We start from the raw sequence: 12,128 nt of genomic DNA on the forward strand, positions 1-12,128 counted from the left end.
ATCTGACACTCCCTCTTATGGAGTGTCTGAAGACAGCTACAGTGTACTTACATATAATAAATAAATAAATCTAAAAAAAAAAAAAAAAAAAAAAAAAAAAAAGGCAAGTGGATCCCTGTGCATTCCAGGCCAGTCAGGACACCCAGTGAGACTCTGTCTCAACCACTTACCCTCCACAAGTTCAAACCTCGTAAACTCATGAAAAAGAGTTTAAACTTTAACAAAAAGTTAAGGGGCCAGTGTTCATGAAGCAGAGGCAGGCAGAACTCTGAGTTCAAGACCAGCCTAATCTGTAGAGTAAGTTTCAGTACAGCCAGAGCTACAGAGAAACTCTGTCTTGAAAAAAAAAAAAGACAGCCTAAAACGACTTTTCTCAAAAGATGTGCAAATGGCCAGTAAATGTATAAATATTACTCACCATCACTAACCATCAGGGAAATAGAAATCCAAACCACAATAAGAGATCACCACCCACCTGCTGTAACAGCTCTATGAAAGGGTGAAAGCCGGCAAGTGCTGGCAACACACGGAAGGGGGGATACGGCTGGCGGGGTTATAGATGATGTCTCACTTACCGGAAGCAGTTCAAAGCTCGTCAAAATATTAAAGTAGTAATAACCTATGTCCGAGCAATCCTATTCTGAGCCTGCAGCCAAAGGACATGAAATGATTGGCCAAGGACTACCTGTGCCTGAGTTAACTGCACACCATACACAACAGCCAGGAGGAGGAGTCAGGGTAAATAAACAGGTGAGTAAAGCACTCTCCTTCATGTGTGACATTGGAAAAGGTGGACTCCATAGAGTTCAGAACAAAACGGCAGTTACCAGGGGCTAGGGTTTTCTGGTGGGACCACCCGGGTTGAGGTACACAAAATTTCAGTTACATGAGAGGCAACATATATGCTAGTCAGCTTGACTTAGCAAATCTGAAAACATACCAAACCATCATGTTAGTTAGGCTGGCTGGGCCTGCTGGCACAGTCCTGTAATTTCAACTATTCAGGAGGATGAGGCAGGAGGATTTGAAGTTCAAGGCTGTTCTGACCTGCAAAGAGTTTATGGCTACCCTGGGTAACTTGGTAAGGCCCTAGATTTAATCCCTATTACAACAACAATAACAAAACCCAAACAATAGCAAATACATTGTAAACCAGGAGGTGGTGGCGTATGCCTATAATCCTAGCACATTGTAGGCAAAGACTGGTGGATCTCTGAGTTTAAAGCCAGCTTGGTCTACGGAGCAAGTTCCAGGAGAACCAGGGCTACACAGAGAAACTCTTATCTCAAAGAAACCAAAAACCAAACCAAACAAGCAAGCAAGCAAGCAAGCAAATGAAATTGTGACTTACACCTGATTAGTTTCCAGGGACAGAAGTGCACATACAGAAGTGCACATACAGAAGTGCACATACAGAAGTACACATACAGAAGTGCACATACAGAAGTGCACATACAGACGTGCACATACAGCAGTGCACATACAGACGTGCACATACAGAAGTGCACATACAGACGTGCACATACAGAAGTGCACATACAGACGTGCACATACAGACGTGCACATACAGAAGTGCACATACAGAAGTGTACATACAGAAGTGCACATACAGAAGGAAGGAGGCAGGAAATTTTGGGTGCATGTGCAAACAGAAAGATTCAGCACAGACAGACCCAAGGGTATCGAAAGGTGAGTATTTTTCATGTTCTGATCTAGGGTAGACACTATCTGTGTTTGTATCCCCAAGACACACATAAACCAGGCATGGCCGCCTCTGCTCGTGACTCCAGCATTGGGAAAGCAGGGGCAGGGAGATCCCAGGAGCTCACTGGCCAGTCAGACTAGCCAGAACCAGTGAGCTTCAGGTTTAGTGAGAGAATATGTCTCAAGGAATGAAGGCAGAGAGTGATAGGCAGGCCATGTGCATGCCCGCATGTATGTGCGCACACACACCAAACATATAAAAATGGGGTGAGGGGAGATACTGGTGTAATCAGAGACATGCTGGGGCTTTCAGGAAAGTCGGAGGCCCTGGAGGTGATACACGGCAGAGCTGACTGGTGGAACAAACAAGGGTCACTGCTTAGATAGATGACAGAAGCCAGGATGGCTGCTCCGAGGAGGCTGGCCCAGGCTCACGCGCAGTCCCAGGGAAGCAGCCAGGTACCCCTCCAGCTCCCCACACTTGACCCCAGGACCTGCTCCTCCAAGCTTTGTACCTAGATCTCTTCTAACAGGAACAGGCTCTGGTCAGCCTCGTCCTCAGGCAGCTCCAGCAGGGCAAGCCCAGATGTCCTCCTAAGTGGCCGGCTCCGAACTGGGAGAGGCAGCAGATCTACTTCACCAGCTTCCTCTCTGGGGCTTTTCCCCTTCAGCCTACAGATGGAAGTGTGATCTCTAGATTCTGATTCTGGCTAGAGCCTGACCTGAGGAGAGACTGAGAAAGTCTATCAACTCCTCTGGGCCTCAATTTTATTCTCTGTAAAATGGGAGTAAGCGCGAGTTGACATCTCTGCCAGCAGGGCACAGAAGGACAGACGGTATCATGGAGAGATCTACAAATGGTTAGAGCCTCCCGGCTACAGAGGGTGGTGGTGTGGTCTGTGCAGCACTCATGGTGCCCTTGGGAACTAGCCATCTCCTTTGATGTTGCTGTTCTCAAGGCCTGAAGGCTTTCCAGGAAAGCCGTGGGGGAGGAGAGGAAGGGACTGCAGAGCCAAGAGTGTTAGCCTTCTTCTGGGGAGGGGGCACAGGAAGTGAGGTGCTGTCTACACAGGAAATGAGAAGCAAGCACCCCCCCCCCAAACTTCCCTCCAGACGCAGAGAGGGGAAGCAGGTTTCAGCTTTGGCAGAGCATGGGCCCAGGGCTGAGGAAACATAAGGTACAGCCCAGGGTGGGAAAAAGGGAAGGAGGCACCTTTAGCACCATCTGTCAGAGAAGGGGCAGTCTTTGCCTTGGACACAGAAGAACTCAAGGGCCTGGGACATCCCCACACTTGGGAAGCAGAGAGAACTGAACTACTAAGCCAGGCTGTGGAAGCCAGCACTGTAGCCCACGTGGTGCCTGTCTTCAGCCTTGGCCAGCAGCCCTATTCCAGCAGTGCCCAGCCACACAGCTCAGCACGCGCCTCGGCTCGCTCGAGTGAATGCACACCAAGCTGGGGGCAGGCCCTGTGAGTGCCCACTCCTCAAGTACCTGTGTTTTCTTTAAAGCTGACATGGATTTGTAATGACTTATGGGTACAGTATCATAATTCGGTGCAGGGTGTGACAATCGCATCAAGGCTGCCTGGGCCTCTCTCTGCAGCCCTTATCTCAGCTGCGCTTGCTATTTACAACTGTTTGATAAATTCGGACTTTCTGGATAGGAAGTTCCAAAATATCTGCTTGCTTCACGAGTGGCCTTGCAGAGCTTAGAAACTCCCCAGCAGCTGGGTTGGGCATGGATTCTGGCATCTGAGGGAGGAGCAGCATTTGGAGAATGAATTCTGACAGGGCTTTGCACTCCAGTACTGGAACCTGAGACAGATGCTGTGGCTGGAATATCTGTGAGCCACTCCCTGTGAAATGCTCACTTTCAACATGATAGTAAACGAGTCAGGCTCACTGAAGAGTGATGCGGTCAGGGGCAGCGCCCTTTGGGATGAAATAAGTGCCCTTATAAAAAAAGAGGCCACAAAGTCCTGGGGCTGGGGAGATAGCTCAGTGGTTAAGAGCACTGACTGCTCTTCCAGAGGTCCCGAGTTCAATTCCCAGCAACCACACGGTGGCTCACAGCCATCTGCAATGAGATCCAATACCCTCTTCTGGTGTGTCTGAAGACAGCTACAGTGTATACATACATAAAGTATACATACAGTGTATACATACATACATAAAATAAATAAATGCTAAAGAAAAAAAAAAAGAGTCCACAAGCTGATTATGGTCACTCATGCCTGCAACTTCAATGCTTAGGAGGGAGAGAGAGAGAGAGAGAGAGTGAGAGAGAGAGAGAGAGAGAGAGCCCAGCCCCTCAGACCTTCCCCTCTCATCTGTGTAACTCCTAGAGAAACCTCTTGACACCTTCTAGCACAGGAGAGTACAATGAGTGAGCTTTGTCTTTGAACCTGAAATCTGTCAGTCCCTCGCAAGACAGTGAATGTGTCACAGGCTTGGCCTTGGTCTCCTCAGCTTCTGGAGCTGTCTGGAGTTATTGTCTGTTGCTGCTAACATCTGAAGTGTGTGGGGTTTTACTACAGCAGCCTGAAGCCTGAGGCTTGGGAAATCTCTCCAACACTTGGGTTGCCAACAGGTAAGATGGACAGTACAGGTGGCATTGTCTTTTAGAAAGAGGGAGGAAAGAGAATTTGTATGAAGAAACGCCAGGGGCAAGCATGGCGACACATGGCGATCAGCTAACACTTGGAAAGTTGAGGCAGGACAGTTCTATTTCCAGATCAGGCTAGACTGGCTGGCTCTACAGTGAGGTGGGTCCTTCCTCAAAAGAGGAAAAAAGAAGGGGGAAGAGAAGGAGGAGGAGGAGGGAGAGGAAGAGGAAGAAGAGGAAGGAGAGGACAAGAAAGAAGAGGAGGAGGAGGAGGAAGACACTTGCTATAATATTTCTTTCTCCTTCTTCTTCTTCCTCCTCCTCTTCCTCCTCTTCCTCCTCTTCTTCCTCCTCCTCCTCCTCCTCCTCCTCCTCCTCCTCTTCTTCTTCTTCTTCTTCTTCTTCTTCTTTTGAGAATAATGACATATGTCACCATGCCTGGCTAAAATAACTTATGAAATGTTAGAAGGAGTCTGAGGTTGGGCGCATGCCTTTAATCCCAGCATTTGGGAGGGAGGCAGAGGCAGCCAGATCTCTTGAGTTTGAGGACAGCACAGCCTACAGAGTTACAGGACAGGCAGGGCAACATGGAGGGACCCTGTCTCAAGGATTCTCTGGACGTGGCTCAAAACCTTGTCTGGGATGTGTTCTTAAGGCCTTGGGGTCCAGTCACCAGCACTCCAGAAATAATTTAGGCAGAGAGTAGCTTCGGAGGCTAAAGAAGAATTACTCCAAAACTGAAGCCATTCTGGGTTACACAGTAAGTGTCCTTTTGAGACAGTCCAGCTGGAATCACCGGCCTGTACCATCACACTGCCTAGCTATGCTTGTTCTAAAGCTTCTCTCAGCTGTGTCCATCTATAGTCCTGTGAGAATAGGTAGAGGAAACATCCCAGGAGCAGATGAGGTGGTTTGTGGGGGGACTTTGACCATAGACACCAATGCCTTGCTTCCTTGCTTCCCTTGGGGAGAGAGGAGGCTTTTATACCCCCAGTCTGGTGTGGAAACAGCAGCACCATTTCCCAGAAACTGGCGAGACCTAGTTCTGCTTTAGTAAGTGCTGTGTTCATGGGGAATAGTGGTTTTACCCTTCCTAAGGCTGTGACCCTTTAATACAGTTCCCCATGCTCTGGAGGCCCCTAACCATCAAGCTATTTTTGTTGCTACTTCATAACTGTTAACTTTGATACTGTGAGCCAACACGTGGTTGCTGGGATTTGAACTCAGGACCTCTGGAAGAGCAGCCAGTGCTCTTCACCGCTGAACCATCTCTCCAGTCCTTATGAAAGGTAATGTAAATATATATCCGTGTTTTCGGAATGTGTTGTTCGACCCACAGGTTGAGAACCACTGGTGTAGACCCTTGGAGAGGCAGCAGAGTGTAGTCAACAGTGGGAAAGCAGACCACCCCTCAGGCTACACACCGCTTGGGAGCTAAGAGATGGAAAGCGGGTCCTGGGAAGATGCCTGAGAGTCAGGTGGGGATACAGGTGAGGACAAGGTGGACACCGACTTCTGGAAATGTCTGGAGTTGCTGTAGGCAGGTTCTAGGAGGTGTCCCAACAGATCTCTGCACACAAGGACCAATGACAGCCCCTGTATCAACCCAGCTGGTGTGAAGTGAACCAGCCTTTGGAAACTTAGCTCCTGAAGCCCAGGACAGCGCCCCAAGCCCTGCAGGCTACAGTACAAACAGCAGCATGGGATCCGACCCCCTTCCAAAAGAGCCTTTTGTTTTGTTTTGTTTGTTTTGTTTTGTTTGAAGTGTGTTTGAGATGGAACCCAGGGCCTTTCAGGCTCTTGACTACTGGTCTGCAACACTGGCCCTGTAATTTTTCCTTTTTAAATAAAAAGGCTCAGTTGAGTACTGCCAAACTCACAGAGCTCAAGGACCAGCAGCACCAGACTCAGGGTGCTGTGCCTAACTGGGTTCTTGTAAGCACCTACTGGGTTTTTAAGAAATCAGTAATGACAGCGATGATAATTCACCTTAATAACAGCCTGGCCTCCTCAGGCTTCTTTCATCTGTGCAACTCCCAGAGCTGAGAAAAATGGTAATTATGGAGCAGGTGCCACACCCCAATGATGATGTGTTATTAATTCATGAGGACTGGCTGGGAAACTGAGGCCCAGGGAGAAGGATCTGGCTCCCGTGGAGGCCAGGTCCTGGTGCGGAGAGCGGCTGGGGAGGCAGTCGGGAACTGGAGGTAACAGTTCCACCCCTGCAGTTTGGGAAGATGTGAAAGGCAGATGCATTCATTCCAAATGTGGGCTGGGAAGAAGGTAAAGACAGCCCCCCTCCCCCATGTGTGTCCCAAGCTACCCCACGAGGCCGCTGCAGGACCAGGTGAACAGCCCTGGTAGGGAACTGGGACCTTTGAGTCCCTGCTCTACTCTCCAGGAATACAGGGCCAAGGGCTGCCTGGGCCATGCCTAGAATGCACTCAGAGACCACAGGTAAGATAACGCCACATCACAAGCACAGTATAAGAGGCTGCACTGGAGTGTCAGGGAGTGCGCAACTTGCAGCTGGGTGTGGGGACCTGAGCAAGTGCCTGTCAGGAAGTGGGGAGACTCCGAACTAGTTCAGGGCCTGCCATTTGTTCAATCCCCAGCACGGGGAAAAGAAATATGTCACTGAAGACCATTTCTTGGGATCAAGCCTATTGTGACACCTATCTACCTTGTCTGTCCTCTCTCCACACGGCCTCAGGCTGGCCCACCTCAGAGCCATTCTTCAAGATGGGATTGTCACTTCTGCCTAGCAACAGCTGCCGCCTTTGCTCTCACAGGGACTCCACCAATAACTAACTGCTTTCAGATAATGAAATCCTTCCCACAGCCAGGCCCGTCTGGTTACTACTGTGGGACACTGCAGAGGATCCCCAGACAGCGTGATGTTCAAGAGGGCAGGCAGAGACCTACAGTGGATCTTTCCCACTTTTACCCAGGGAGAGAAGCAGCGAGAACTCAAACTAGGAATGCAGATAACAAGATGCTGCAGGTACAGTCCTACTGTGTGCCTGGCACTGTGTCGATGCTGGGAACAAATCTGCATTTCCCAGGAAACCTTCTTCCCTTCTGGTGCTCCAGCACAGCGTCTAGGGCATTACAAGTTCCATTGGCAGTGAGAAAGCTGACCAGAGAGAGCACTTGGAGAACCCTAGCCCAACACTCTACAGCTACCTGGGCTCAAGAACTGGCTTTCTCTGCTGTGAACACAATCGGGTTTCTCGTGAATGAGAAACTGAGGCAGAAAGTAGCCATGTGAAGGCAGAGACCAGAGGCTGGACTCCCACGTAGGATCCTCACCACCACCTGAATCACATCCTACCTGACTGCCAGTTTCCTCATTTGTGTGTGTGGAGGGGAGGGGCATGCTGTCAAGACAGAGTCTCACAATGTAGCTTTGGTTGGCTATGTAGACCAGGCTGGCCTCATACTCACAGACATCCACCTGCCTCTGACTCCTAAATCTAAATGCTGGGATTAAGGGCACGAGCCACTATGCCCAGCTCAGTTTTCCCGTTCCCCCCACCCCCACCCCACCCCCTTTCTTTCTGTTTTTCAAGACAGGGTTTCTCTGTGTAGCCCCAGCTCTCCTGAAACTCACTCCATAGACCAGGTTGGCTTTGAACTCAGAGATCTGCCTGCCTCTGCCTCCAGAGTGGTGGGGTTAAAGGCATGCACCACCATCGCCTGGCCAGTTTCCCCATTTTGACTTGAAGGTGGGCCTCCAGACTAGATTTTCTCTCGGATTCCTTCCAGCCCGTGGAAGCTCTATGTTGTTTTGATGCAGTGGCAGATCTTGGGTTGATTTACATAAATTTGCATGTTCAATCAAAAAAAAAAAAAAAAAACACCACCACCAACAACCTACCAAACCCAAACTACAAGTATAGAAAATCCAATCAGTCCATTATTGCAGCCAGACAGGCTGGAGGAGCTTGCCAGGTTCAGGCAAGGGGCTGTCACGGCAGACAGGGGTAGCAAAGGTACTTGGGGGAGGGGCCGCAGGGGTGAGGAGATCCTGCTCTGAGAGATAGATACAGCTCTGGGGACTCTGTGTCTACACACCAGAGCCCCTCACCCTTCACTCAGGTTGTCCTTTCTCCTTCACAGGGCCTCGGGCTGCCCGCCTCAGAGCCATTCCTCAAGATGGAATTGCTGTTTCTGCCTAGCAACAGCTGCACCCTTTGCTCTCACAGGGACTCCACCAATAACTGCTTTCTGGGAAACTGACTTCCCTGGGAGTTTCCACTATCCATTTAGAGGGCTTCACACCAGTGAGGGAGGTTTCTTAGGGTTTCACCTACAAGCCCTCTGTTGATGCTTCACTCACACAGGCTGGCAGGGCTGGGGCTAAAGGGCTCCCCGGACCTAGGGAAGCTGAGAGTGAAGGACATTGCAGGAGAATGTGCCTCACATCCCGGAGCCTCTTTAAGTACCACCATCTCCTTCATCTGGGAGCCCAAGGACGAAAACAAATGAGAACATGGAGCTGTTTGGTTCTTGGGCTGGGAAGCAAGCCCTGACCTGGAGCACTAGAGTCCCGAGAAAGCCCTACCTCAGAGGTAAGGGGGCTGGGCAAAGCAGGGCAGGGGCAGCTTCCCCCTGTTGCTTGGAGGTACAGAGGTGCAGTGTGTGGAGACAGCAGGTAGGATGGGCAACAGCAGTGGGGCCCTCCTTGCCTTCTTCCCACAAGAGGGTGGATGAATGTGCTGGCCTCCCTGGCTTGGATCCTAAAACAAGTCCCAACAGCTGAGATGCAAACTGTCTGCTGGGAATCTGCCTACCCTGCTGGCCCTTGGCTGCCTCCTCCTCTCTCAAACCCTCCCCAAAGACCCAACTCAAAGACTGGCCCAGTCATGATGTCTCACCTTGATGGGTGGGCCGAACCTGAGCCAGCAGGAGTTCATACCCCAAGGCACCGGGGTGAGCAGAAAAGGCCTATTCACGGGCGGAACAAAGTTCTGTTTTTCTCAATCCAAAATGCTAACCCTAATAAACTGTAGCCCAGCAGTTTAGCTCTCTTAACAGAGCCAGCCTGCTGGAGGACCCTTCACCCCTCACCCCTCGAGTCACCACCTCTGTGCATGTTTGTGTGTGTGTGTGTGTGTGTGTGTGTGTGTGTGTGTATGTGTGTGTGTGTATGGGAGGTTTAGATCTTTCTGGTCCTACTGCTGAGCTCTGAAGATGAAGGAAACTATGCTCAATAGAAGCAAACCATCTTGCTCAAGGTCACAGCGCAGGCTGCAAGACCAGGGCCCAGGGCTCTTGACTCTGGCCATCCTGACAGCAACTCAGTGCACATACACGAATATTCTCTGCCATGTGGTGGAGTGCATCCCTTCTCTGAAGCCCGACTCTTCCAAAGGCTAGAGCTGGAGAATACTGTACAGCCAAAGACACCTTAGGTAGACCACAGGTGCTGGAAACAAAACCAAACAATCTATGTGGGAATACAAGGAACTCTGCTCACACACTAGGGATGGGTTTTAAAAATCTGAGAGCCAGGTTTTCAGGCCAGATTGGGAGGGGGGGGGGTCCTGTAAGATTGAAGAGGGTCTACAACAAAGCAATTGTACAATGCTCACTTCCCCTCAGAGGCCTGAGCACACAATAGTGAGAGACTCCTTCCCCATGGTTCCTCAAACCAGTCCTGATTGCCGGCCTCTGTCTCCAACCACTTCCTCTGGCTGACAATTGTGTTTAAGCAGGAGGGCCCACTGGAGAACGGGAGAGTTGGCGGAGAGGGAAATCAAAGATTGCCTCCAAACCTAAGGAAGCCTTCAAGCCTAAAACCTCCAGCTCCTGAGGAAGGCGGTCTTTAAAAAGCAGCTGTTGGGCAGGCTGGGTGGGTTCATGTGAGCCCTCTGGAAAACCAGGCTTAGGAGATGAAGGCCTTCTGTGCCCTTGGGACAGCGCCAAGGCTAGAGAGACAAGAGGGGCCTTCCGCCCAGGATATAAAAAGAGGGAGTTGGGGTCCCAACTGCCGCTCTCCTGGGCCTGCTAAACCAAGGGAATGTCAGGCACAAATAAATTCTCTGCATTCTTTTCAGCACCCCAGCCCAAACCCAGAAACCTTTTCAGTCGGGGCTGCCCTGTCCCTTACTCCAGCCCAACCCATCTCCTTCGCTCAGCCTCTATTCAGCATGCAGGTTGTCGGGTTCCCTTCTTCCCACAGCCCCTCAGAGCCTCAGCAGGGTGGTTCCCAAGACCCGGTCACTCCGCCTTTCCCCGCCTCCCCCACGCCCTACAGCCCCGGGCCACAGGGACTGGAAGGAGTGCGAAGGGGTGCCCCGGGCTGCAGTCTGCGCCTGCGCTTTGGGGAGAGCCCCCTCCCTCCGCAACCCAGCACCGCTAAACGCTACCGGGACCGTGGGATACGGGGAGGGTGGGATGCGCAGTGGGGGCAAGGTCAGTGCTTTCAAAGAGGGAGGGACACCCGCCACCGGAACATCCCCCCACTCCCGAAAGTTTCCCTTCCGGGGCCACCGAGTGTGCGCGAGGATGGCGCAGGGGGCGGGAGGGGGTGGGGTGGGGGGGTGGACAAAGTCACAACAGGACCCCTCCTGGGAGAGTGCAGCGCGAGGGACCGGCAGGCGTCGAGGTGTGGGCCGGAAGCCTCGCTCGCTGCCCCTTCCAGCCAAAGCTGCCACGAGAGCCTTTCACTCCACACTCCGCGGCCCCCACCCGGGGCGTGCGGCCCCCCACCTCTCAGCCCGTTAAATGCCAAACAGGCCTGAACTTACCGAAATCAGGTGCTGAGCTCGACTGGCTTGGTCCACAGGGTCCATGGCCGCATCTCGGGGGCGGGAGGGCGAGGGGGGTGCAGGAAAAGGGGGGTACCGGAGCCACCTCTTGATGTCAAGGCTTTAAAGGGGCCAATGAGCCCCGCCCCTCGCCCAGACCCCGCCTCCCTCCTCCCGCTCAGCCAATCCACGCTCAGCCTGGGTGCCTGCCCCTCCCAGCTCTATCCAGATGTTCCCAGGACGAGAGCTAAGTCTGCCCGGCCGGCGCGCGCCGCTTCCGCCCGAGTGGGCAGGGCCTCCCCTCCCCTCCCCCCTGCGGAGAAACACTCTTCCTCAGGCCGGAGCTGACCTGCAAAGCCTTCGCGGTGCTCCCGGTGCTCCTGGTGCTGGGGATCGGGATGCCAGGCCCGGCCGAGTGGGACTGGAGCCGGGGCATTTAGAACAGAGAAAACTAAGTAGGTTTGCGCGGGCCCACGGGCATGCGCGTCTGCTTCCGTGGGTCTGGGCGTGCACGTGTATGTGGTTGAGAGCGTGTTTGTAATTTGCTGCATACGTGTTAGGTGCAAATCTACAGGAAGAGGCTTGAGTGTCTCCTTGGCCTGAAATGCACCCGCCTCTCTTTTCCATCTCTAGGTCGGGGACCTCCCAGAAATCTGGAAACTGGAAGCGAGGAACAGGCACATGTGTAGAAAGCAGTGCTGGTTTAAGAAGCAAGGCAGACCCAGGCGTGGTTGCTCATGAGAAATCCTCGCACTTGTGAGGCAGAGGCAGGTAGATCTGTAGTGCAGAAAAAAGAGACTGTGGTTGGTTTTTAGCTACTTTCTGTCAGGGAAGAAGAAAGTACAGTCCAGTCACTTCACTAACCGGGAGGAAACAAGCTAACTCTTGCAGGCCTTTGCAACTTAAGAGCTCAGTACGGTTGTCCTTGGTCTGTTTGTTGTTACTGATTGGTTGAGACAGGATCTCTAACTCTGGCTAGCCAGGAACTCATGATATAGGCCTGGCTGACCTTGAACTTGTCATGATCCTATAGCTTCTGTCTCCATTTTGGTCCTTAAACACTT

At 51.9% G+C, this 12,128-nt stretch overlaps 1 protein-coding gene across 3 annotated transcripts in view; it reads right to left on the reverse strand.

Annotated features, from left to right (window-relative positions):
• The window catches only part of Nckap5l (NCK-associated protein 5-like), a 35,905-nt gene extending 24,534 nt beyond the window's left edge, over positions 1 to 11,371 (reverse strand). For 2 of the 3 annotated variants that reach the window (XM_006521122.4, XM_006521123.4), the window contains exon 1: positions 11,065 to 11,371. In XM_006521122.4, the coding sequence (XP_006521185.1) occupies positions 11,065 to 11,109 (45 nt within the window). In that variant the 5' untranslated portion in view covers positions 11,110 to 11,371. The remainder of the gene's footprint in view (positions 1 to 11,064) is intronic. The other variant, NM_001001884.1, reaches the window with a different exon arrangement.
• Positions 11,372 to 12,128: the final 757 nt, after the last annotated feature.

This window comes from Mus musculus, chromosome 15 (genome assembly GCF_000001635.26).
Source record: "Mus musculus strain C57BL/6J chromosome 15, GRCm38.p6 C57BL/6J".
Taxonomy (NCBI): Eukaryota; Metazoa; Chordata; class Mammalia; order Rodentia; family Muridae; genus Mus; species Mus musculus.